We start from the raw sequence: 25,875 nt of genomic DNA on the forward strand, positions 1-25,875 counted from the left end.
ATAGAAAGGTTTGTGAAGATTAGAAATGATTGTGATGGTGCCTGGCACCCAGTGGGGACTTGGTTTTTCTCCTCCCTCTCCATGAAAGAGAAAGCTGACTGTTTTCCTAAAGGTAATCACATATAATCAAGGAGTAAACACTTTATATGTACGTGTATATTATATACATGCATTTTAATATACTTAAATACATTTAATGCTCATAATTTTTTGAAGCTGAGGCACTATTATGCTTTATTAATGAATTAGGACAAAAGTCTCTAAGTATTTGACTGTGACCTGATAAGTGAAAACCAGAACATACACCCCAGATATATATGTATATATTGTTTATTTGGCAAGGGGTTAGGTAGTGGCAAAAAAGGTAAAACGAAGTTGTTTTCTATCTGTGACAAATAGCTATCTTATACATCACTATTCTGGAGACCACTGGATTAGGAAACTGAGGCTTAGGTTAAGCAAGCAGCTAGTAGCAAGTTCCGAAGCTGTTCAAAAGAGAACCTTTTGCTATGTTGGCCATTGTTTTGAGATCTGGCTGTGGACAGGATAAATAACCTCTTGCATTAATACCTCTTACATTCTTCACAGTAAATACATCTTGACATAATTCCAATAAAATTTGTTTCATATTTTCTTCATGAAAAAATGAGCTAATAATGCTGGGTTTACCTGTTTTAGAAAGCAGGGAAAGAAGTGGGACTTTTCAATTTCCATCACCCCGAAAAGAAACTGCATTCAAATTATCAGTCATGTTCCATTTCTCCCCAAAACTTCTTAGCACAGTTAACCACTGTCTACTTTCTGTCTACACAGATTTGCCTGTTTGGGACATTTCAAGTAAATGGGAGCTATACAGTCTGGTATTTTGTGTCTGATTTCTTTCACTTAGCATGTTTTCAAGGTTCATCCTTGTTGTAACATGTAGCAGTACTTAATTCTTTTTTACTGCAGAACAGTCATTTGTATGGCTATAGCATATTTTATTTACCCATTTATCAGTGGATGGATGTTTGGGTTGTTTCTACTTTTAGTTTTTATGAATATGAACATTCATATACAAGTTTTTATGTGGACATACATTTTCATTTTTCCTAGGTATTCCTGGGATTAGAATTGGTGGGTCATACGGTAACTATATGTTTAACTTTTTTAGGGACGCAAGATTCTTTGCCAAAGTGGCTATACCATTTAGGACTGGGACTTTTAAAATCAGTATCACCAATGGCTAGTGCAGGGTTTACTAAATGAATGTCGTTAGTAATTCATTCTATATAAACCTTCCTCAAATAACCAATATGAACTTTTGGGGTATATATTTATGACTCAATACAAATACATATAGCATGTACCCTACTTGTTAGCACTGCCATTTTCATCTATAAAAAGAACATATTACAGACTTCTATACAGATTTTAAAAAGACTAAGTTTTAAAGGTGGAAGTCTGATTTATGTTGTTTTCTAACCATCTGGCTTTCAAAATCACAGGTATAGTTACATTTAATACCAATCACATTGATTTTCTTATTCCATTTGCTTATATAACATTTCTAAAACTGATACCAACTGATCCTTCTTATGCATAAAATGGCTAATATCTACTTTGTAAAGTGTTACTCACTGGAAGAATCTCAAACGTCTGTAGTGTCCCACTGTTTAGTGTTATTGTTTCCGAGTCAACAGTAGCAGCAGGGGAGTCTGCTGAAGCTGCGGTTAAAACAAGGACAATAAAAAAAATACTTTGTAAATTTAAATTTCCTTAATGTACTCAATTAATTATGAAGGCAATCTCATCATCTGAATAATTTGCCTGAAAACCTGAAGTTATTTAAATTTCTTTGGAGAAGTAAGAAATCGAATGTATTTGTCTGAGATGGCATAGATCGGGGTTGGCCAACTATGACCCATAGCCAAATCCAGCCCCCCACCAGTTTTTATAAATAAGCTATTACAGGAACACATGCCATGCCTGTTTATACATTTCCTATGGTTGCTTTGGTACTACAAGGGCATAGTTGAGTAGCTGTGACAGAGACAGTATTTGTTCATCCCTGGTACAGATCATAAAATATTTCAAATGTTAGGGATTAAGAGGAATACACTAAGGCTGACTTGCAAAGAGATAGGAGCTTGATAAAAAATACACTTCCCTGGGCCTTCTGGGAAGCAATATTGATGTCTGGAATGAGTCCAAGAACACTAGGCTTTAGTTCAAGTGACATTACTTCCGGCAATGTAAACTGGGCAGATAACTTACTTTAACCCAAGCTAATGTTCAGTGACTATCTGTCCTGTCTACTTCATATAGTTGTTGTGAGGATCCAAAACATGCAATATATATAGTATTTCAGATGACCACATTAGGAAACTGAACAGCACTTTAGAGAGCAACAGCATAATCTCTTCACAGATATGTCAACTGAGGCTCAGACTTGATTAGTGTCTGCTCAAGGTTATAAATAACTAGAAGAAATGTGATCGCTTTTGGTGCTTTTAGTCACACCTGTGGTAAATCCATGTGAAAAAATGACTTGGAATAGACTCTTAAAGTATGATGTTTATTGTTAGTTTATTGTATTCTGACTATACTACTCAGTTTAAAAAAAATGCACTTGATTCATGTTATTTCTCTTACTATTTAATGGATTCTTAAGATCATACCTAGAATAATTTGAAGTGATTCCAGATAAATAACCTAAACCAAAGATAAGCGAATTATGGCCAGGGACAAATGTAGCTCAAGGCTAAGAATGGTTTTTATATTTTTAAAGGATTGTTTAAAAACAAAACAGAAGAGTCTATAAAGATCTATGTGGCCTGCTAACCGTAACATATTCATATTTACTGTTCTGGCCCTTAAGTTAATCCCTGACCTCTAACCTAAAGGAAGAAAGAAGCATGAGATTTTAGACCAAATGCCAAGACTAATGGGTGTGTTGTAAAACTCTTACTATACTCACATTTCTTGCTGCAAGCAATAAAATTATTCTAAATATTTTTTTAAAAAGTCATGCTGTGAATGAATATTAAGGTACTATTTATAAAACATGTTACTTTTCCAGTAAGTATTTTCAACCCAATAGCCAAGAAAACTTGTAACATTCTGCACGCACAATTAATTTTTAGACAACAGCAGTTCTAATATTTATGGTGGGCTAGTAATTTCAGTTGCTTTGCAATTCTCAAGACTATACAACAAAACAAGCAAGGCAAAAGAAAATAAATTCTTCATGCTTTATTACACTGGTAGAAAACTAAAATAAATAACCAAATTTAAATTAAAACTTTAAGAATAAGACAAGCATAATTAAACATCTTTACGGTGTAACTTTGACAGTCATTGCATGCACAGAAATACAGTGTTAATAACACTAATAAGTAGCCCAGTGATTCTCAAACGGGATCACAGGGTACATCTGAAAATGTGTAGGGTGTTTGTATTTGCCATCAACTGGAAAGCACTGTTAGCATTTTGTGCGTGAGGTCAGAGGACCCTGAGCATCCTGTAATGTATAGGACATCCCTGCCAATAGAGAACTCTCCCACTCAAAATGCCAGTAATCACCCGGTTGAGAGTAACACCCAGTGACTGATACATACTCTTGGCAATGACTTTTCCATGGGCAAGTAACATGTAGGGGAAAAAAGTGAGGTTAAAGGGAAAAATAATACGGTTCTGAGAATTTAATTCTCATTCCATTTCTGTACCTCTATAATGGAAAAAATGCAGAAAGATCAACCAGGCTTAGGCCTCAGGAAATAAATTTCCTTTCCCTATTATCAATCACTGGATTCTCCTAATCTCATTAAGCATAAAAAATGCCAGAGGCTAAGGAAAAGACAGGGGTAAACAAACAGATCCCATAGGAAACTGGCTCTTTACTCCCTAAAGAAAATCATTTTCAACCTCACCAAAACTCCTTTCTTCTACATACCACCTCAAATCCGTTCCTCATTTGTGTATCTTCTGGTGAATTACTACAAATGATGTGCCACCTTAGGGACTCTTATTTCCTTGCTCAACTGACCGTATTTTAGGTAGTTTCTATTAATCAATAATTATAACATCTAAAAAGTAGGATGACTTAAATGGTTTATAATGGCTGGGCAGTTGGTCAACAGTCTTTCCTGTCACATATTCATCCTTTGTGCAAATATTAATCAAGCTACTGAACAAAAAAAATAATAGATCGCCTTTAATTCTTCAACTTGGATACATTTCTATCAACATTCTAGAAGACTGAAATGTGTCAGAGCCATTAACTACATCTCAAATAGTAAAGAGTCTTGAGGTTCAAACACTTACAGACATGGGTGATCTGGACTGGAATCTGCAAGGCTGTCATAGGGCTTGGAGAGATGGCTGTACTGTCTTCCAAGCGGGCGACTCTGATCTGAACATGCTGTACACTGGAATTGGAATTACTGTTTGGAACTCCAGATCCTGATTTAGTCTCCAAAAGCGTTGGGTTGTTTTTTTGATTCTCATGTAACTGTTTAAGACCTTTTATCAAGACTGAAGGGAGATGGGTAGACAAAAAGAACATTGATTCTCCGACACCACCATCTAAGCAGCAAGGGAGGTGGGGGGGGGGTAAGGAGGGAAAGTAGTTGGAATAAATAATTGTATACTGGATGTGAGATCTTACCACAATAACAAAAGTATTTTAAAACTATAACCTATATGGAAAGTTTTGGAAATGTTATCCATCAAAACATATTTAAAAGGTTCATAACATAATACTGTTCTTGCCATGCATTAACAGCTACTGTGAGAAACATAGAAATAAGACATATTCTATGTCCTAGAGCTTCTTGATAAAATTCTTATTATTTAGGAAGAATACTGGTAATGGTAAGTAGCTTATTTTCGTTTTTTTAGTGAATAGCGTGCTTCCCCCAACCCCAAGGGCTCAGAGGGTACTTAACTGTTTAGCCATTACGAGAGCATAATCAATTGGCTATGAGTCTAACTCACAACTCCATAGTAGCAGCTGACTTTATCCAAAGGGTAATATGCAACCACCCTGAGTTCCTGTACAGGAAAGGCAACTCCTCTACTAATCATGATAAGCTACATCAGTCCTCTCAGATGATGCTGCAGTCTGGCTGGGTTCATGTTACACTGGTATTCATTCACTCTTCTGGTTTTACCAGAATTTATAATTTTTAAAATTTAAAATAAATTTATAACTCTGTATTTAATTAAAGAAAAAAAACAACAACACATTTTCATCAAGCCAAAGTTCCTCAGCATTTAGTTTTCCTTGGCAAAAATGCAAGCTGGAGCACTGTACCAAGCGGAGTGAATGTGACAACCTAAATCAGACTGTACAGCTTAGATCAGTGCCTGAGTGCAAAGCAGTTGGTGAAGTGGAAAGTATGCTGTATCTCACTTCTAAGCAAACCTAACAAGATATCTAGATTTACATAATAAATAAAATTAGAAACTTACAGAGCCTTTGTTGTACAAATAAATCACCACAGAATTTCTCTAAATCACAAACCCACTTAAGATATTTGAAATTATTCAATTCATGAAAGTTGATTTAAACTTAAGTTTCTAGATACACATCTGTATACAATGAAAATATGTATGTAAAATCAATTTCCTCTTTGTAGTTTATGTGAGAGAACAAGAATGTGTGTAAATGTGTATATTTTCATCTTTGCTGCTTCTAGAATTACAAACTATCTTCTCGAGGGAAGACAGTTTACCCCAAGAAATAGGGCAGAGGTTGAAGTGAAAATCTACTATGATTATCTCTTTAGTTGAGGCAAAGAACTTCTAACCTCTAATTCCTGAGAATTAAGTATAAGAGAAGGGAAGGACTTAAGAAGCAAAAAAAATACATTACCAGGGAACGAAACATCCTTATGGTTTGCAATTTGCCTTTTGATGGTCCACCATTTACTTCGAAGCCACTGTGGTGAACGGACACTGCTCCATCCCTCCGCTAACAGATCCCAGTTTATGTCATTTTCATCAGCTACATCAAGCTCTGCTATCCTACAAGTTACAAAATAAGCATTGGTTGGATGTTTATTTCTCCACGAGAACCGTCCTCTGAATACATGTAATGGCACTAGAAGTAAAGGGACTGGCAGGTTATGTCACTGAGATGCTGTTCAGGTACATGGGAAAGGGTTCCAGGACTGCAGACCTGCTTCCAGAGCTAAGAGCTATGAAATATCACAGCAACAGCCTTTTGTTAATGGTACAACCAAGGGTGGAACCATGAAGGGTTAGAACCAGATGAAGCACCGTGAAGGAAAGGGAAGAGCTATAGGTTAGAAAAGGATAACAACAGGTTTATTAGCTGTGTAGTGTTCTACAGTGTTTTACAGTGTGTCATTGCCTAGATCTGAGCTTTTCCATTTGTAAAATAAATAAAAATACTTAGGAACTATAAAGATGACTGGTTGGAAAAAACTGTATTAAAAACAAAACCCAAAACAAAGTGATAAAAAGACACAAATAATATTTGGGCAGCAACCCAACAAACACAAAACGGTGCAACTAAATTTGGGGTTTTAACGGTTTACTCGTTTTCTAGCTTAACTGTCATGATTTTGATTTGCAGTAGGGAGTAACCACAGACACAGCTTCTACTACTTCAGTGTCTCAGATACTTCCCTGCTGGTATTTTTGCCCATGAGTCAGAGTGTTAATGGTTAAACCAACTAATTTAAAAAATAAGCTTGGAATTATTACCTTAAAGCTGTTTTTGGATCTGTATGAAATGGAAATGTCTAATTTGGTCCAGCCTGAAGGTGTGGGGTAACTGTAGACCGGGCAATCTTCACACAGTAGCCAAAGATTGGAGGGCATGGAGACTGACAGCCCTCTCACCCTTAACATGGTCCCTCTCGGCCAGGACTGAGGCACACTGGTGGGCAGTGGAAAAGCTGCACTGCCGCTGCCTGTTCTGTGGATACGGAGAGAGGACTTCAGTCTCCACGCCTTCAATCTGGCACTTTACATGAGAACTAAATCCACTAAAAAGGAACAAACACATAACAAAACATAAAAGAGCTCAATATGAAATACCCAGGATTTTAAACAGTGGCTCTCTATGGAAAGGATGCTTTTCAGACATTAGACATCCAGGGAAACCAGAAGAGGAAAATCAAGACATCTGCAGCAATCAGGCAGCTATTGTCATTAAAAGATTTAGGACACAAACCTGAGGATGAGATTGATCTCATCTTCCTTGGTCCACTCAGTACCTCCACTCTGTTTCCAGTTCAGGTAGTTGAGCCATTTAGAACGACACTGCTTTTCTGAGCGGGTACCCACTCGTTCCGCCACAGCTGCCCAAGACACACCTTGAGTGACTATGTCACCTGGCTCAGTGCTTGTCAATTCATGAACCACCTCGGCAAGTCTCTTTTCTTCTTCTTCTGTCCATTTCCCTGAAAGAAGGCAATCATCCAGACTACTACTGCTACCTTCTCCTCATTCTACGAGTCAGATTCAGCCTTGCATTTCCAAGGCCTGATGAGAAGTATGCAGTAGTATTAAAATTATTTCTGAACAACCCTCATGTGGAAACCTACTAAGACATTACATTCTACTATCCCAGTGAATGTACTTTAGTACTACCAAAGAAAATACAGAATCCTAACAGAAAGCACAGACTCACTCTTTAAGGGAAAAAAACTACCCAAAACATAGCTAGAAAGAATTATATTCTCTCAAGTTACACTAAGTCCTAACTTGGAAGCTTTCCATTGATGGCCTGATGGACACAGAAACTTATACCTTCTTCTATTTTATTTTTTTCTTTTTTAAAAAAATTTTTTGGGGGGATTAAGGTTTAATTTTTAATGGAGGTACTGGAGATTGAACCCAGGATCTCATGCATGCTAAGCACACATTCTACCACTGAGCTACACCCTCCCCTCTCATACCTTTTTCTTAGTCCCACCTAAGATTCCCTGCTCTGCAGAAGTGAAGCAATAAGCTCAACAGAGACCATTACTTACAAGAATGAACAAGGAGGGACAAGTAAAGTAACACCTAGGCCTTCCTACCCATTTCAGTAAAAACAGAAACTAGGTTTATACACATCTCTTTTCCCCACTGTCCCAACTCCAAGCTACTGTGATAAAATATAAATCTGAGACTGGTATTCACACGTATTTCTATTCCAGTTTTTTTGAACCCGTAAACCCACTAATAATATCACATGTTGTCTTTTTCTTAAAAAGCGTGAGTAGAAAAACAGGAAAAAAAAAAACCTTTAAAAAATGTCTTCCACTTCTGCTTCCATTTTGTTTGTAGTAGCTGAAAACTTCTAGAAAATTCAAAAAGGCAGTGTGCTTGCCTTTCAGGGATTCATTCAACAAGTATTTACTGAAAGTCTACGACGTGCTAGGCACAGTTCTGGATACCAGGGATTCAAGACAACATCCTACTCTCCGATTTTAACATGGCAAAAAAGGAAGAGGAAACTCAGACTGCTCTCTTGTGGTGTGCTCCAAAGAGAAAACTCCTGATTAGAAACAAGGAGCAGAAAGGGAAGTTAACAGGCAGGTCACCCTTTCAGGTTGGCAATCAGGGAATAGCACAGTGATTTTCCATATTATGCTAACAAAAGGGGTTCTAAACTCACAGTGTCTTACATGAACCCCTGGGGTCCCATCGTAAATCTAAGGCTTCCATTCCTGCTCCGTTCATTAAGCTGTCCACTCACCACAGAATAACAGGGTTGATGGAATTTATGTTCTCACTGCCTTGGAGGTAATAGTACAGGTGGAGTGGTTAAGCAGGAAACATTCCTGATTCCACTTTAGCAGGGTAGGGGGTGAGGACAGAAAATAAATTCCCTGGAAGCTCAAACTTAGCTTAAGAACTATTTTTCTAATTGAAAGACTGAGCACAGTTTGTAGATCCTTCAGACAACATTCGGGCTTAAAAAAAAACTATGAGATAATCTACTCTAACTTCTTCATTTTACAGAGTAAACTGAGGCTCAGAGAGGTCAAGTGAAATTTGGTGGCGAAGCCTGAATACTGTTGTTGGTCACAAAGTTTAGGTTTAACAGTATCATCAAATCAGTACCCATATGTACATTAACAGTTAATTAGGCATTCATGGTCTGGCCTGGGGACAAACATCAATCGTAAGTGTTTTCTATGGAAAAATATACAAACCTTTGGAACACAGTTTCTTCCTAAGTTGGGATCTGCCTGGAACTAAATTTTTTCATAAATATGAATTGATGAGCTGTTGCCAATGTAAGTTCAACAGTTAGATGGGCTTGAATTAAAGTTACTTTCTGCATATATATATATGTCTTAAAAATACCTGTAAAGACTGAAAAGTACTTTCCCAACTGGAGCAGTTTTGAATTGCTACAAATGGAAAGATGCTAGACCTAAAACCTTTGAAACTGAGATGTGTCCCTGTGAACAAAGTCACTGTACTTACACAAAGCACAAAAATAAAGGATTAGTTGAGTCTATCTGAAGATAAAAGGACACCAGAAAATAAAATCCGAACTATAGTGAATGGCAAATCTCTTTCCATAACAGAAGAGAAAGCAGTTTCTAAAGAGGCAGTAAGCTTAAATGGTGACAAAAAAACTCTGCCAGCAGCACTCACAGTACCTGTGTTGCAAGTGTCCTTCATGAGTCGGCACCGATCTTTGACGGAAGATGCGCTCCTTCCTAGCGCCGCCCCTATTGTTGCCCAGTCATTGCCATGCTTTATCCGGAGCCTAAAACAAGAGTCTGCCAATCAGCATTGGGTTCAACTGTTTTCTCCCTTTTAATTTCATCATTTATTCTTCATTCTTCTTCTTCCCATTTGACTGGTTTGGAAGTTGTGGGCAGCAATACTTTGAGAGCCAAAGTTTGAAAGTGTGGCCTTTTTTTGGGGTCCACAGTTGTCTGTGGGTGAAAAAAAAACAGGCAGCAATTGCCTTTTTCCTGGGTCAGAGAAGAAATAAGTAACTTGGATATGTGTTCAAAAAAGACCAAATTTCCCCTCAGGTTAATATGACATAATCTCCCAGGCAATCCCCAGATTTTTCCCTTTTGAGCACTCCTAACAAGCTCTTCTTAGACGTCTGAAAAAGTTTCACAAGTCCTCCTCATCATAAACAGGATCAGCTTTCCATTTTTTCTCACAATCCATATAATTCATTAACCCATACTTTATGGTCCCCAAATTATGTTTCCTGCAAAACAGCCTTTATGAGGTAGAGTCAGTCCAGACATTCAGGAAAACATCTGCCAACTCACCATGCAAACTAAGCCATGTAGCACAACAGTAGTTTTGATACTGGTATGCAAGGTCCCCAGATTTAGTCTGTAGACTACTAAGAATGGCCATCTAATCTCTTGTAACCCCTGTTAGTGGTCTTAGGATGCATTTCATTTGGTAACAGGCAACAAAAGAAGACTAAATTTATGGGCATGGCTACTTTGTGCATATATGGATCTGGTAAGTTCTTTATATGGTCAATCATGCTTAAAAGCAGGATTAAATTATATCAGTCTACCAATCTCTTTACATTTTCAAAGTTACACTTAAAAAAACACAAGATTTAAAAAAAAAAAATCAAACCCAACTCTCAGAATCAATGAGAAAAATTTTAAACTTACTCCTTGAGCTTTTCAATTTCCTCAGGTGTATATCTAGAAATTTAAAGAAATTTTAAAAAGAGTAATTAAAACAAAGAATGCTAAAAAGCTTAATAAAAATCAGAATTTCACTTAGGAAGCCAAATGTTAAGTCACTTAGCATACTGAAAATATTTTAAAAGTAACCAATTTCAAAGTAGATTAATAAAAATTAAAATTAATGCTTCTGTTTTCTTCTTAAAAAGAAAAAAACTACAAATACTTTTAGTTATAATAAAAGTGAGCACTACAACAATTTTCTCTAGGAAAATCCAACATTTAAAACATATTTGTTCCAATGCCACCTAACTGCTGGGTTATTTCAAGTTAGGGATAGGTACTCTAATATCAGAGATATTCTGAAAGACTTATAGATGACACTGTAAACTGGAGGTAAAAAGAGAATCTGTGGTCAATTCTTACAAGTCACTGGAAAATTTTAAGTTCTCTTTATTTCCTCTACCCATGCATGGACATCTGTCATTCTCTTGCTCCAATGTAAAAACTTTTTTTGGTGGGCAAGTACTCAATACAGCCAATGCAATGTTCTTTTTAAAAGCCGTATCTAGCAAGGCATAATACTACCACCTAAAACTCCCAAAGAGAAATTTAAAATATGTCAACACTGTATTATCACTGCACTGAAGATGTAATGGCTTCCCATAAATGTTATCTGTAATAGATATGCATGCATTGTATCCAGAAATTTAGTTATTTTCCACTCTGGTTTTATCTTAAAAAAAAAATCACTGACCTAGGAAATGTTATACTATAAAAATGAATAGGAAAAAATGTTACCAATGAATTTAGAGTTCTTTTCACACTCCTAAATCTTTTTTTCAAACATTTTTTATTGTTTTATAATAAGTTTACAGTGTTGTGTGCACACTCCTAAATCTTTAACCACTATTATTACACTTTTTAAAAATGCTACTTTACTACAAAGAGGACTTTGATGTGTTAAGTCAGCTAAGTCTTAAACCTGTATAAGGTAATTTAGACTCTATTTTCTAAAAGAGACCTTATTGTAATGAGTATTCACAACATGGACCTGGAGAATAAAAATATTAACATCACTCAACAGTAATTCATAACTGTCTCCAATTAAGCCTTTGATCATAATTTTATTTAAAGAAAAAAAAGACAGTTCTTAGTATTTCCCCTAAATTACATGAAAACATGCAGCATTACAAGTTTTCATACTTTCCCACATGGTTTCTGTCATCATACATGCGAAGCACTCTTCTATAAACTGCAAACAAAGGCCGGTTCAGACCCCATGCTATAGTCCTGTAGAAATCTTTTCTTTCGTCTTTTGACATCTCAAAGATGATTTCTGTAGCATCTTTAATTCCGCGTGCCTAAATGGGTTACATTTCTTTGATTTAGGGATTTCTGATAAAATGCATATGGATATACTATGCTTTTTAAAAGATGGTTTTTAATGTTAAAATCATCAATGGCATTTAGAAAAATAACACTGATAACTCATTAATAAGTAAAATACAAACTTTAAAATGTTGCGAGATAATAAAACAATACTTAAATATTCCAAAAATAAGTTGCATATAATAATTCAATAAAGTCAAGTCCTGACAACCCCTTTTAAAATTATAAAAAATTAAATCTAAAGGAAGTAGAAAAAGAAGAAAGTCATAAGGACAAAATTAATTCAGTGAAATCAAGAATAGAAAGGATAAGCAATACTAAAAATTGCGTCTTTGAAAAGATCCATGAGACTAAATAAAATACAAGATAAACTTATGGCAAAACTTAAAAAAAAAAAAAAAGGGCAAAACAATATGAGAAATAAAAAATGGAGCCTAAGTAGAGATGCCACAGAGATTAGACAGTTGAATATTAGGAAAATTTTATGGCAATAAATTTGAAAACTTACATAAAATGGATAAATTCCTAGAAAAAGTCAACTTACCAAAAGTGACTCAGGAAGAGAAAGAAATCTAATAAGCACAGACCGTTAACAAAATTTAATCAGTTATCAATAATTTTCCCACAATGAAAACACCAGGCCAAGATGACTTTACAGGTAAATCCTTACCAAACAATTAAGAGAAACACAATTCTGATTTAAAACTATCCTAGACTACAGATAAAAGGAAGGACAATTCCTCATTCATTTTATCAGGCTAGCATGTCCCTCAATAGCAAAACCAGACAAGAAGAGTTTCAGAAAAGATTCTTCAGGCCAAGCTCATTCATTGAAAGAGATCCCCCAAATCCTCAAAATATTTTGCACACTGAACACAGCAATGTATAAAAAGGTTAACAATCAATGCAAAAAGTAAGCTTATCCCAGGAATACAAGTTTGTATTAATTTAAAAAATATTAGTTATTAATCACATGAGTAGGTTCATGGGAAAAAGAGTAAATTCTCAATAGGTGTGGAAAGAGCATTCTTAAATCCAACATTCAAAAAGCATAAAGACTGTAATAAATATAAATGGAGTATAACCTTTAAATACTGTGCATCACTATGTTGTACATCTGAAACTTATGTAATATTGTACATCAACTATACCTCAATTTAAAAAAAAGCATAAAGATTGGAAAAGAACCATCTAGCTGTTATATATGTAGAAACCCAAAAATCTATGAAAAAATTATTCATAAGTATTTAGCAAGGATACTGGTTGCAAAATCAGTAAAGTCATCTGTATTTCAATACATTGGTATTTCAATACAAAGCTCATAAAAAAAACTTAAAATTCTCACTTATAATTGCATCAAAATTAAAAAAGCATTAGGACTAAATCTCAGGCAGGTTATGCAATTCCTTTACAGAGGAAAACATAAAACTATCAAAACACATTAAAGAGGAACTAAAACAGACAGCTATAAAATGTTCTTCAATAGGAAACCAGAATGTAAAGGTGTTAATTCCCCTCAAATTGATGCAGATTCAGTCCAATAAAAATTCTAACAGTTTTCCATTCTTTGCAAGCTGATTCCAAATTTATAATGGAAGAGCAAAGGGCCAAGAACAACCAAGACACTCACAAAGAGACATGCCCCATCAAATACTGGGGCTTCTGAAGATGGTGCTGTACTAGTGTAGGTATCAACAAACAGAACCTAGGAATAAATAAGAAAACCTAGAAACAAATTTGTGGAAGTTTGAGTTAGGACAAAATGGACACTGTAGACTGGGAAAAGACTGACCTTCCCTAATGATGCTGGGACAACTGGCATCTATACAAAACAAAACAAAAACAAACCAGTAACACTGAAACCCTATCTAAGGCCAATAGGAAAAAAAATCAGTATTAAAGGCAAAATTACAATATATGAGAATATCTTTATGCCCTTGAGGCAGAGGAAGGATTTCTTAAACAAGCATGCAAAAACACAGAAGCAAAAAGATGATAATTTTGATACTGAAATTAAGAACCTTTTTTTTTAATCAAATGATACCTAGAAAGAAGGAAAAGACAGGTCACTAAATTGGGACAACATATCTGTAACATAACCAAAAAACTGTTAGTATCCAGCATACATTAAGAACATCTAGAAAATGAAATAGGTAAACAACTCAATAGGAAAAGTGATAAAAGACACAAATAGGAATTTCAGAGATGAAACATGAATGGCCAATAAGCATATAAAAATATGTAATTAGAAAAGTACAAATTAAAGCCATAGTAAAATACCATTCAATCCAACAAATCTGTACAAACAGCAGAAACTAAAAAAGAACCCAAATGACTATTAACTGTGGAACAGGTAATTAACGATATATGTGTATATATTTGCATGATGAAACACAGCTAAAAAAAAAAACAACAAAGGGGATGGATCTTAAAATCACAATACTGAACAAAAGAAGCCAGTTACAGAATACCCAGAAAATGAATCTATTTATATAAATTTCAAAAAACAGGCAAAATTACATTGTTATGCATTTTATATACTCATTTTGAATGTATGACACTTTACAATAAAAAGTTTCCAAATTTTAGAATCTTTTCTAAAACTCTTTTATGTAGCTTCAATTCTGCAAACAATTAAACCTAAATATTTACAAGTATCCACATGCAAGGCACCATGTTGCAGGATGATTAGTACAGTGAGATGAAAAGATTTTTCTGCCCCCTTTTAACAGCATGTGACAGTACTTTCATTTATCTTATCCTTTCACCCAAAATATGGAATATATGACATCTATTTATTTGGTTTAAAAATGGCTCTACAATGTTCTTCTCATAAGAGCACCACATAATAAAATCCATAGTCAAAAATCAAAATCAAACAAATTATCCTTTCCCAAGATCAGTACATCTTTTTGGACATTTCCTATTTCTGACAATTCTATCATCATTCTCCCAAACATCCTCAATTAAACAAAACAAAACCCTCAGTTCTTCCAACTCATTTTTCTTCTTCACCAACATCTGGTCACCAGGCTTCTTTAGAGACTACCTTCCCTGCCAATTCTATTTCGACTACTGCAGTTTAAAGTCCTTACTACTCTTACATGGTCAACTGAAATAGTTAATCCAAAAAGTCTTAATCATAAAGTCTCCCTTTAATCATAAAGTTAGAAGTATCCTTGGAGACCATCTACTCCAACCAAGTTTTTTATTCTTTATAATTTATAAATCATAGCTTGCGAAGAGGGCAGCTTAAAATTAAGTTTAAGAATGTGGATATTCTAGGCAGTAGTGTATTTAGAATAGTGAAAAATTATAAACAAAGTATGAAACAATAGAATGATTAAATAAACACTGTACACTTCCCATTCTCAAACAAGGTAATGCTCCACATTTCAAACACACTATTTGAATATAACTTCATTATAGGGATGATCAGCAAGTCTCTGGAAATATTTCCTTGAGAAGAGCACAGATCTACCCCACTGATCTCTCATTTAACTAAGTTACCAGTTTTTCTCATTTCCTATAGGGCAGAACTCTAATTCTTAGGCCTGGACTTAAAAACCCAAGTTCTAGAGGCTGTGGGTTTAATTTCTGAATCCTTGGCACTCATTATTTACTCGGGATGTTCCCTCCAGCCTATTCTACCCCTAAGTTATTACCCCTTTAAGACTCAGCTCAAATCCTTGCTCTTCCAAATATTTTCCATAACTGTCCTAGCCCTGAGAATAAACTCTTCCTTCTCTGAACTCATGCAGAATTCACAACTTGTATCATTTACACTGTATAAAGCCTTGTATCATTCTTAACCTGTTTTCAGCATTCCCACAAGGACTGTTGGCTTTTCAAAAGCAAACACTGTGTATTAAGGCAATTCTTCAGTGCATTAGAAGTACTGTTTTCAACAGACATTTACTGAAGAGGATGACTAAGCTAGCAGGAGATAAGCCTGTATACGAAAATGAACTATTTATTTTTTTAAAAAAGGGAAGGACTAATATGTCATAAATTCATTCAAAGAAGATGCATATCTTAGGCTTTATACAACATAAACTTAAACCCCAATTTATAGGCTGCTTGAAGAGACAGGGCTTTAAGATTCTGAGAAGCTATCAGAACTCTGTTTAAACTTCAGGGTGTTTAACAAAAGCAATAAAGCTATTTTGAACTGAGAATTCAAAATATGCTTAAATCACACACCTTAGAATTACTAAGCTACAACATATTAGCCCATCATCCATGACATAAATTACTGAAAAGCTACCAATATGTACTTCATAGAACTGCTGCTTTGATATTTTTGCAGTTGGCAATGAAAAAATTAGTAAAACAAAAAACGTCATAGGTTACCTTCAGGTAGCGTTCAATATTGTTCATTAAAATATCGATTTCTTCCTTGGACCACATCCCCTGCTTCCATTTATGTCCTTTAAAAGAAAACAAGTAATATCAAAGAAAATGTTATTCCTTGAGGACTAAAATGTAGCTAATTTAATTTCTTATTTATCTGAAATCTGAAAAATGTCCACGTAAAGTTGCTTTTTGTGACCTCTTGATTTTTAAGAAAGAACAGATTTGACCTTATGAAGTAAAGACAATGGTAAGAAAAAGATTCATAAAAAATACTACTTCCTCCAGTTACATCTCTTATCCTTTCAGCAGTATAGGAATGCTAAAAAGACATATAAAAAGTATAAAAGCCAACTCATGCTCAAAACTTTCTGAAAAATTTCTCCAATGAAAAATAAATTTTCTGGGCAAAAAAACATTTAACAGATTCTAGGATAAGGTAAAGGTAATATTTTGGATACCAAGTGAATAACTGATTCTTAATGAGTACTTACTGTACAGTGGTTGAAAACAATCAGTTTACTTATTTCTGTTTGCTTTCCGTATTTCAGAGTGGCAAAACACCACTTTCCTGCAGCAGCTCCCTAGCAATTCTTATAAACAAAGCAGCACAATAAACACTATTACTTCAAACCTCTAAGCTGCTTATAAGACCAAAGTCAGTAGCAGATCTTCAAATACGCTTGACTTTCTACTCCCACAAGCAATAACTGTACTGTCTTTTAAATGACACCACTGCGCATTTCTTTATAACCTACTTCATATCAGAGAAATAATGATTAATTATTGAAAAACAAATGTTGGTTTCATGGTCTCACTGAGAGCCAAATTCAATTAGAAAGGCTCAATTACTGTATCTAACTCAAACACAATCATGAGGGTCCAACTCACAATCCTTATGACTACAGGCTCTTTTTAATCTCCATTTTTTCCAACGGACACTAAAATTCACAGCATTTCTTACCTTTGTTAGTCAGAGAATCCTTATCTTCTTTAGTTGTAAACCATGCCTGGCTAACTGCTGAAACTTCCTCATTACCCAAGGGAGATACTTCATCTAGTTGCTCATTCTGTAGAATCTTAAAAGGTAAAAGTGAAAAAATAGTAGCAGCTTGATTTAATACCCAACCTGATTCATTTTTGTTTCTAATGCTAAGTAAGCAGAAACTGAATGTCTACTTTCAAGAGGAAATGAAACCCGTCTCCCCTGGAAAGAGACAAGCTGTCAATGAACAACCACAGTGCAACGAGGAGAAAAGCCATGCCTCTATTGTCACCTACTTTATTTTTATGTCTGGTGGTAATGAATATACTGTATTTATAAAAGTGTTTTTTTTTTTTAATCCCTGGGCAAAAGCTAGGAATCACTGGAACAAATATGAAATGTTTTATAACCTTGTATTTATTTGTCATACATTTTAGATTTTTTTCCTTTTAAAGATCAAGAGAACTTTATTAAGCTGAGAATTGAGACATAGTAGATATATGATATCTAAGACCTCTTATGTATTCAGAAGATCACAATTCTGTAAGACCTGACACAGGAGTTACTCATTAAAGGCAATATGGAGAGCAAAGACCTTGATACATACAACACCTACTTTAAAGAAATGTAATGTTGAAAATTTCCTGAGATCATCTTCTCTTATACTAATCAGTTGTTAAAAGAATAAAATCACCATTTCCCAAAGTGAGTCTATACAAAGCCCACTATGAATCTCAGGAATAAACCTGTCATGTCAATTAATTGCTGTTTGGGGGCAAATACCTAATGCCTTACGGCTCAAATTTTCCTGAAGAAGAGTTACAATTATTACTTAAACCATATAATGTGAAACATTGAAAACAGTCATCAAATGAAGTAAATAATTAATATATTCTAGCAGTAATATCCAACATTGTCAATAACAGTGAGATAGCAGGAGACTTATGTACCTAAAAGGGTATCTATCTATACTTAGTATATATAGGCTCAGAAATCTAAAAATAAATATTTCACTTACTGAGTATATCTTGAAACTACAAAGTACTACATATATTGGAAAGTTTTTCAGTTTCTAATTGTTTAACAAGCTAGTCCCATCACTGGAATGAGACAAGGGACATTAACTACTAAACTATGTGAAATAACCACACCTAGTTTGACACAGAAGAATACAGCAAAGCAGATTATTTCTGAATTTTTAACTATGCTAACATTCACTCCCAATCTGATGTTAATCTTATTAAAGAAACATTAGATATTATTATAAAGTTTTTCATTCACTAAAATGGTAGTAACAAACCAAGAGGCTAATATTAAATTAGAACCCATTAATTCTTCAGAAATAATCCAAACAAAACTTGTCTAATACCGTCTCTGTTCAACCATATAGTAACTAGGTTATTGGGCTGTAAGCCAAATCACACACATGTATATAGTGATTTTTAATGTGCTGAAAACCAAACAGAAGTGAGACTACATAATCTCTGAATCTGAAATGAATCTGACAAGACCCATTTTTTAAAAAGGATGTACTCTCTTGTTCCAGAGGGTTTAGAATAAAAAGTTTCTGTCCAAATCCCCACTGAAGTCCAAGGGCAAATTACAAGATCTCCAGCAGGGCTCAAAGCCGTTTGGAGCACATTAGAGACTCGCTCCTCTGACGCTCCCTACTGCAAAAGGTTCACAGCGCACCTCCCTAAGATGTCTTTAGTCCTGATGTTACATATCAACTTACAACTATTTTACTTCTTAACTGAGGAAGGGTCACTGTGATGCTTCCTTCCTAAAAGAAAACTAATGGTACAATATCTCTACTGTCTACTTAAAAGTATTTTATTAAATGAAGAAATGAAGCAAAAGTACAAGCTACTAAAAATAAAGGACAATCATCCAGAGATAAACTTACAAGTAAAATAGATTTAAGCTGCAGGCTATTGAAGAGAGAAAATAATTCTGATTACTTTGGGCAGAAATACCTCATGAGACAATTAAAGAGGTTCATATAGAGGAAAACAGGCTGATAATTATTTATACTCTTAACCCTTAATGTTAAAATATTTCTAGTCTATAGGCACCAGAAGGAACTACCATAACTGTGACTGTTATAATTAAAATCTATTTGAAATGACTAGCTTTCATTCACATTAGAGGAGAGAACACATGCAACCTTTCTAAATCAGTCACTACAGATTAACTGCTGGGTAAAACTTATCTTAGAAGTTTTATATCCCAATATCTTTTTATCTTATACAACTGGTAAGATAAAATTTATTTAATTTAATAATTAAAAATTTAAAATGTAATAAATTTAATTTATTTATAGTTATTTAATGGCTCAAATGAGATCATTCCAATTAGATAAAGAACGCACATGCATCATCCGTTTCAACAGATGTGAACCACTCTACAGGGAATGAATTTTAAAATTTTATCTTGGTTTATAATCTGGAGACTCATATATATGGGAACTGGAAATCTGAATGAATAATAAGTCTTACCTCCATTTTGTGGTTGTTACTTTATCAGACAAAATACATTCTCATCATTTTACCACCTAAAATATGTGTACAGGATAATCTTCTTGTAGCCAGTATACTATACCTGGATCTGTGTCACAGTTCCCTCAGTAATCTCATCATCCGCCACCTCTGTGGTTGCGGTCATGGTCACCTCAAAGCTCTGATCATTTTCTGAAACTTCAAGAAAAAGAAAAGTTCAACTCCAGAAGAATAATGGCAAGTTCTAATTATTAAAAAAATGTCCCAGGAGCAAATAACGTCATCAACTAATTTCAGAAACATTCCTTGCCAATACATCCATTTATATTTGTGTATATGTATAAATACATAGATCTGCTTAACAAATATTGATTGTGCACCGAATAGATACTGGGTATTGCTCTGGGCAACGAGGAGACAACAGTAAGCAAAAAACCCAAAAATTCTGCCTTCATGGCACTTATAGTCCAGGGCAGCAGACACAAAATAAACATGATATTATGTTGGGTAAGTACTGAGAAGGGGAAAAAAGCATGAAAGGAAACACGCTGGGAGTAGGGGAGAGTTTGATATTTTAGATAGGAGGCCAGGAAAAGTAACCAAGACTTGGAACAAAATGAGGAAGCAAGCTAGTCATGCAGGTATCTTGAGGAAAAGCACTTCAGACACATGGAAAGCCAAGTGCAAAGGCTGTGAGATGAGGCACACCCTAGACTGTTCACAGGAGTATCAAGGAGGATGGTTTGGCCAGAGCAGACCAAATAAAATATTGTGTGGGGACTTGTAGGCCACTGTAAAGACTCTGGCTTTAACTCTAAGACAGGGGTGACCACTGGAAGATTCAGAGTAGAGAAGTGATATAAACTTAATTTTATTTTAACAGGATCATTCTGCTGCTATGGGGAAAACAGCCTGAAGAGCAGCAAGGGCTGGAGTGAGATCAGTGAAGAAGCTAATTCAATGATCTAGGTAAGAGAGGTCAGTGGCACGGACTAATGGAGTGGAGGAAAGTGAGGGCGCTGAGAAGTAGTTCAAATTGTGGATATACTTTGATGGCAGAGATCAACAGGATTTGCGGACAGACCAAATATGAAAGAAACTGAAAAGTCAAGGATGGTACTAACGTTTTTTTTCTTAGTTACTAGAAGAATGTACCTGCCATTAATGAGATGAGGAAGACTACAGAAAAAGCAACTTAAATAATTCAGGAAGTTTCAGGAGCTCAGTTTTAAACATACTAGTTTGAGATACGCACTAAACATCTAGAGTTGAGGAAAAGTCTGACTGGAACAAATCTGGGAGTCATCACCACAGACAGAATTTAAAACCATGAATTCTAGGCAGTAAAAATAGAAAACAGAAGCAATCTAAGAACGAGTCCAGCGGCACTCCACATTTAGAGGTTCGGGAGATGTGGACAAGTCAGCATAAGAGACTAAGAAGGAATGCAGAGAGAGGTAGAAGAAAACTAGAGAAATCTGTTTCCGGGAAGCCAAATGACCGAATGTTTTGGGGAGAAGGGAGTGATAAAAATTGTTGAAAATAGTGGGCAGATCAAGTTAAGACAATGATTAAAAAATCACCATCAGCTTTAACAACAAGGTTTCTGGAGGTATGAGGAGAACAGTTTGGTGTAGTGATAGATGCGAGAGACTGCCCAGAGTGGGTTTAAGGAACAAAGGAAGAAGAAATGGAGGCAAATATAGGCAATTCTTCCCAGGTACTTTGCTCTAAAGGGAAGGAGAGAAGCAGGATGGAGCCCCATGGGGAATAACAGGACTTTTTGTTTTAAAGAAGATACTATGTATGTTTGTAACACTGAAGGGGATGATCTGATAGAGAATGAAAAATTGATGATTCACAAGAGAAAGGGAAGAACTGCTGCAACAACGTCCTTGAGTAGACAGAAGGGATGGGATCCAATATATCGAAGGGCTGGCCTTAGCTCAGAGAAAAGACAGAATATACAGACACAGATAAATGTGGGTGGGTGTCTGCGGTAGTAGAAACTTACAGAATTATTTTCTGGCCACTTAAATTTTCCCAGTAAAGTAGGAAGCAAGGTTATCAGCTGAGAGTAAAAATAGTGGAGGAAGTATTAGAGGGTTCAGGATGCATGAAACAGTCATCTCAGAGTAGGAGGAAGAACAGTAGATAAATATGGTATGACTGGCAGGCGACATAAAGAGCCCACTTCAAGTTAATGATCATAAATTTAAAGTGAGACCAGTCAGCTTGCTTGTGCTGTTTTTCTCCAATTCCTTTCAGTTAGCTGTACAGTATAGACATAAATAGGCAGACAGACTGAACAAGGGTTGTAGTTTCATTAAAGAACATGAAGTGAGGGAAGGAATAAAGGATTTGAGGGTAAATGCAAGACAGTGATTATAATGATTAACCATGAAAACTGAAAGTGGGTAAGAAGGAAACAATGAGTGGAGAAGGAACAACTTAAAAGGGTAAGGTCAATGGGTCCCAGGTGGGTAAAGGATTGCAAAAGTATTACAGGAATTAAGCTGAAGATAAAGACTAGCAGTAGGAAAACAAAGTCTGAAGTAGATTACAAATGGACTCCAGTTAATATGTAATAGCAAGAGTGGTAATGGAAGTGACAAATGAGGCACTGTGAAGAACAAAAGGAACCAGAGGCTTAATAACTGCAATAATCATTTAAATGAATAATCACCAAGAATTAGAACTATGAATAGGTAAAGGAATAAATGTGGTTGTAGATAATTGCAAAAAGAACTGGTAAGCAATCTACACTGATTAACCTGAGAGTTAAGTAAGTTTTATAAAGCCTGTAAAGAAAACTTGAATATTAAAATTAAAGTTAAATCTTTGAAACTAATATTCCCCTCCATGGAGTCTAGCATAAATAACGACTTGCCCATTTAATCAGTTCCAGATGACAGGTGATGGGTATAGGACTTCACGCTTTTATGTGACTTTTTAAAATATAGAAACTTTCCTAAATTGATTTTATTAACACTTTAAAAAAAAAACAAAAACAAATCCAGGGAACATGTAAATATTTCAAGTCCACTTTTCATACTTTCAGTCTTATTGTAAATTAGCCTCCAGCACATTCTCATTATGTGGTGATGCTATGACCCAAGAAGCTCATGTGCTTTTATGTCAGCACATCCATATTATCTTACCCAGTTAAGGGAGTCAGTCTAACACCATAAAATAGAACAAAATATCAAGTGTAGTTCAAACCTATGTTCATGTTCAAGGCACTCTACTCTAACCAAATGAACTGACCAGTCATAATTTATATCAAAATGATCACTCAAAAATTTTGGCATAATTAAATATTTTTATTTTATTTTATATCCTGGGGATGTAATGTTCAGCCTGGTAACTATAGTTAATAATACTGTAGTGTACTTTGAAAATTATTAAGAGAGTAGATCTTAAAAGTTCTTATCACATAAAAAAAAGTGTGTAACTACGTGTGGTGAAGGATGTTTAGACCTACTGTGCTGATCATATTCCACAATATATACATATAATAAATCATTATGTTGTACACCTGAAACTAATGTAATGTTACATGTCAACTATGTCTGAATTAAAAAAAACCTCTAGCTTAGAAAATGTCCATATACGATTGCATCTATACAGATAGGCCAATCAAGTTTTAAAACTGAATCATAACAGAACAATAGTCAAGTTAGGAATGAGTTTTAAAAATCTTATGAATCATCATTAGAAGGAAAGATCATTTAAGTAGAAAAACATTATGTTTGTATATGCTACAATTGCAAGCAATATAAGCAATATTACCACCATTTTTCAATAAAATGTCATAGTAAACTTATATAAAATGACTTCTTTTCTGCTCAGTTTAATAAGCAATTAAATCCAAATACAGAATACATATCTACTTATGAAGACATGATTTTCCACAATGAAAACCTATCTTAGTTTTTTCCCACTGGATGATGATGTGATCTTGCCTGATGCTGAGTACAAAAATAAAAGTTCTTGGATATGACAAGACTCTCCTTTGTGCAGAGAGTGCCACCAATAGCCTTGTGTCCCAACTCTAGTGCTATGGACTGAGGTATCTACTTCAGCTTTGTAGGGCCACCACAGTTCAACAAGAGTCAGATTGTATTTCTGATTTGTTTAGCAGAGAATATAACATTACAGTTGGTGTGTTGTAGTCTTTCACCAACAGCATTCCACCCAGAATACTGTACCTCCTTAGAATCCTGTCTACTCTAAATGATCGTGGAATATAAACACGTTAAGAACTTTCTCAGAATAAACTAATCAGGCTCCTATCTAACTTCCATTTAGCCATATGTCAAATGAAGAGGTAGTACAGCATTGGGCTAAGAGTATAAACTACAAGAACCGGAATGCCTGCGTATGACCTAAAACAAGTTACTAATTATGCTTTTCTGTGCCTTAGTTTCCTTAGTTATAGCATAAGGATAACAAAAGCTACTCTAGAGCATGCTTTCTCAATGAGGGCAAGTATGCTTCTTGGGAGAGGGGGTAAAAAAAAATCTTAATTCTCTTTATTAAGAAAGCAAGGACATACATACATTAAAAAAAAACAAACCAGTATATTTGTGGTATTAAAATTTTGTGGAGGAGAGCAAGATCATGAAAAAATGTCAAAAAAGGCTCTGGGGGACAATTAAGAAAAAAAGGTTGAGAATGTTAAACTGGATAATATACATAAAAGCATTTAGAGCCATGCCTGGCATATAAATAAGCACTCACTAAGTGTTGGTTAAAAAGAGGGTTTTGGGGTTTTTTTTGACCAAATGAAGAGAAAAAAATGGGTCTAAGTCTACCTTCAAATGCCAGATTAATCTCTCACAATCTAAATTTTTATTTCAAAAGGAAACTCTGTTCTTAACACACAGTGACTTACGTGGAAGTGCAACAACTGATATACAAGGAGTAGAATCATCAATACTCTGATCATCCTCAGAAGACAGACAAAGCCTTTTATGTGGAGGTTCAGTACTATCTTCTGAGTCTATTTCATCAGCTTCTAATGAAACAAAACAAAAACCAAAATCTCAGAATCTTCAAACAAACAAGTAGAAAACAAAATCTTCAACAAGTAATAACTATGAAACGATCTTCTTACTGATTTGCTAAGTTAACTAAACCAAGATGTGCAAGTGGGACTCAAAATGACACTGCTTTCTCTCCACCTACTGCAGTACCTCAACTCCTACTCTTATGACAAGGAACTATGAACAAGGTGCCACTTTTAAAAACATCACACTTTTGTGCTGTCAACTACTTGGCTTTCTAAACAAAAAACAAGGGTTGGTCATTTAATTCACTCACAAATACTCACTGAATGTCTACCATTAGTTAAGTGTGGGACACAGAACAATGAGAGATACCCTGACTGTCAAGGCGCTCACAGTATAGTGGAGGGGACAACTAAACTAACAATTTCAAAATGATTTAATAGGAACTATGAAGGCGGAATGAAGAGACTGTTATATAAGCAGAGAGGCATTTAATTTAGACTGGAGGTGCAGAGAGGTTTCCTGGAAAAGTTGTCTTGAACTTCAAAAAGAAACAAAGCCCGGGGAAAATGGTTATTATTGGTAGTAAGAGTAGTATGTGCAGTGATACTGAGGTATGAAAAGCTTGAAGTATGTTTAGAAAATAAACATAGCTGTGGACTGCTGGATAGATACATGAAATGTGGCAGGAAATGAGGCTGGAAGGAAAGCTGAGTGAGATGATGGGAGGCCTATGTGCCAAATTAAAGAACCTGAAGTATATTCTAGAAGCCACGGGAAGCTTAACCAAAAACATACCTTCTAATACTACTAAGTATCATGACCAATGTCACCAGCAGTTTGAAAGATAAACTGGAGGTGGGAGACTGCTTAAAAAGGCTACCCAGGTGAGAAATGAGAATGTGAACTAAGAAAGGAGGACTTAAGACAGACAGGAAGGAATGGATTAAAAAAACATAATACTATCAACAAGTCTTCACAATGGAATGAATGGGGGAGATGAGAAA

At 35.1% G+C, this 25,875-nt stretch overlaps 1 protein-coding gene across 6 annotated transcripts in view; it reads right to left on the reverse strand.

The window, feature by feature from the left end:
* Positions 1 to 25,875, reverse strand: part of DMTF1 (cyclin D binding myb like transcription factor 1) — a 43,113-nt gene that overhangs the window by 6,177 nt on the left and 11,061 nt on the right. For 4 of the 6 annotated variants that reach the window (XM_045510439.2, XM_045510437.2, XM_045510435.2 and 1 more), the window contains 11 exons: positions 24,754 to 24,876; positions 19,960 to 20,054; positions 17,338 to 17,452; positions 16,374 to 16,450; positions 11,835 to 11,992; positions 10,614 to 10,646; positions 9,615 to 9,724; positions 7,187 to 7,415; positions 5,858 to 6,009; positions 4,306 to 4,566; positions 1,621 to 1,706 (listed from right to left, as the gene is read on the reverse strand). In XM_045510439.2, the coding sequence (XP_045366395.1) occupies positions 1,621 to 1,706; positions 4,306 to 4,566; positions 5,858 to 6,009; positions 7,187 to 7,415; positions 9,615 to 9,724; positions 10,614 to 10,646; positions 11,835 to 11,992; positions 16,374 to 16,450; positions 17,338 to 17,452; positions 19,960 to 20,054; positions 24,754 to 24,876 (1,439 nt within the window). The remainder of the gene's footprint in view (positions 1 to 1,620; positions 1,707 to 4,305; positions 4,567 to 5,857; positions 6,010 to 7,186; positions 7,416 to 9,614; positions 9,725 to 10,613; positions 10,647 to 11,834; positions 11,993 to 16,373; positions 16,451 to 17,337; positions 17,453 to 19,959; positions 20,055 to 24,753; positions 24,877 to 25,875) is intronic. The other 2 variants (XM_010946609.3, XM_045510438.2) reach the window with 2 other exon arrangements.

The sequence above is a fragment of the Camelus bactrianus genome, chromosome 7 (genome assembly GCF_048773025.1).
Source record: "Camelus bactrianus isolate YW-2024 breed Bactrian camel chromosome 7, ASM4877302v1, whole genome shotgun sequence".
Lineage (NCBI taxonomy): Eukaryota > Metazoa > Chordata > Mammalia > Artiodactyla > Camelidae > Camelus > Camelus bactrianus.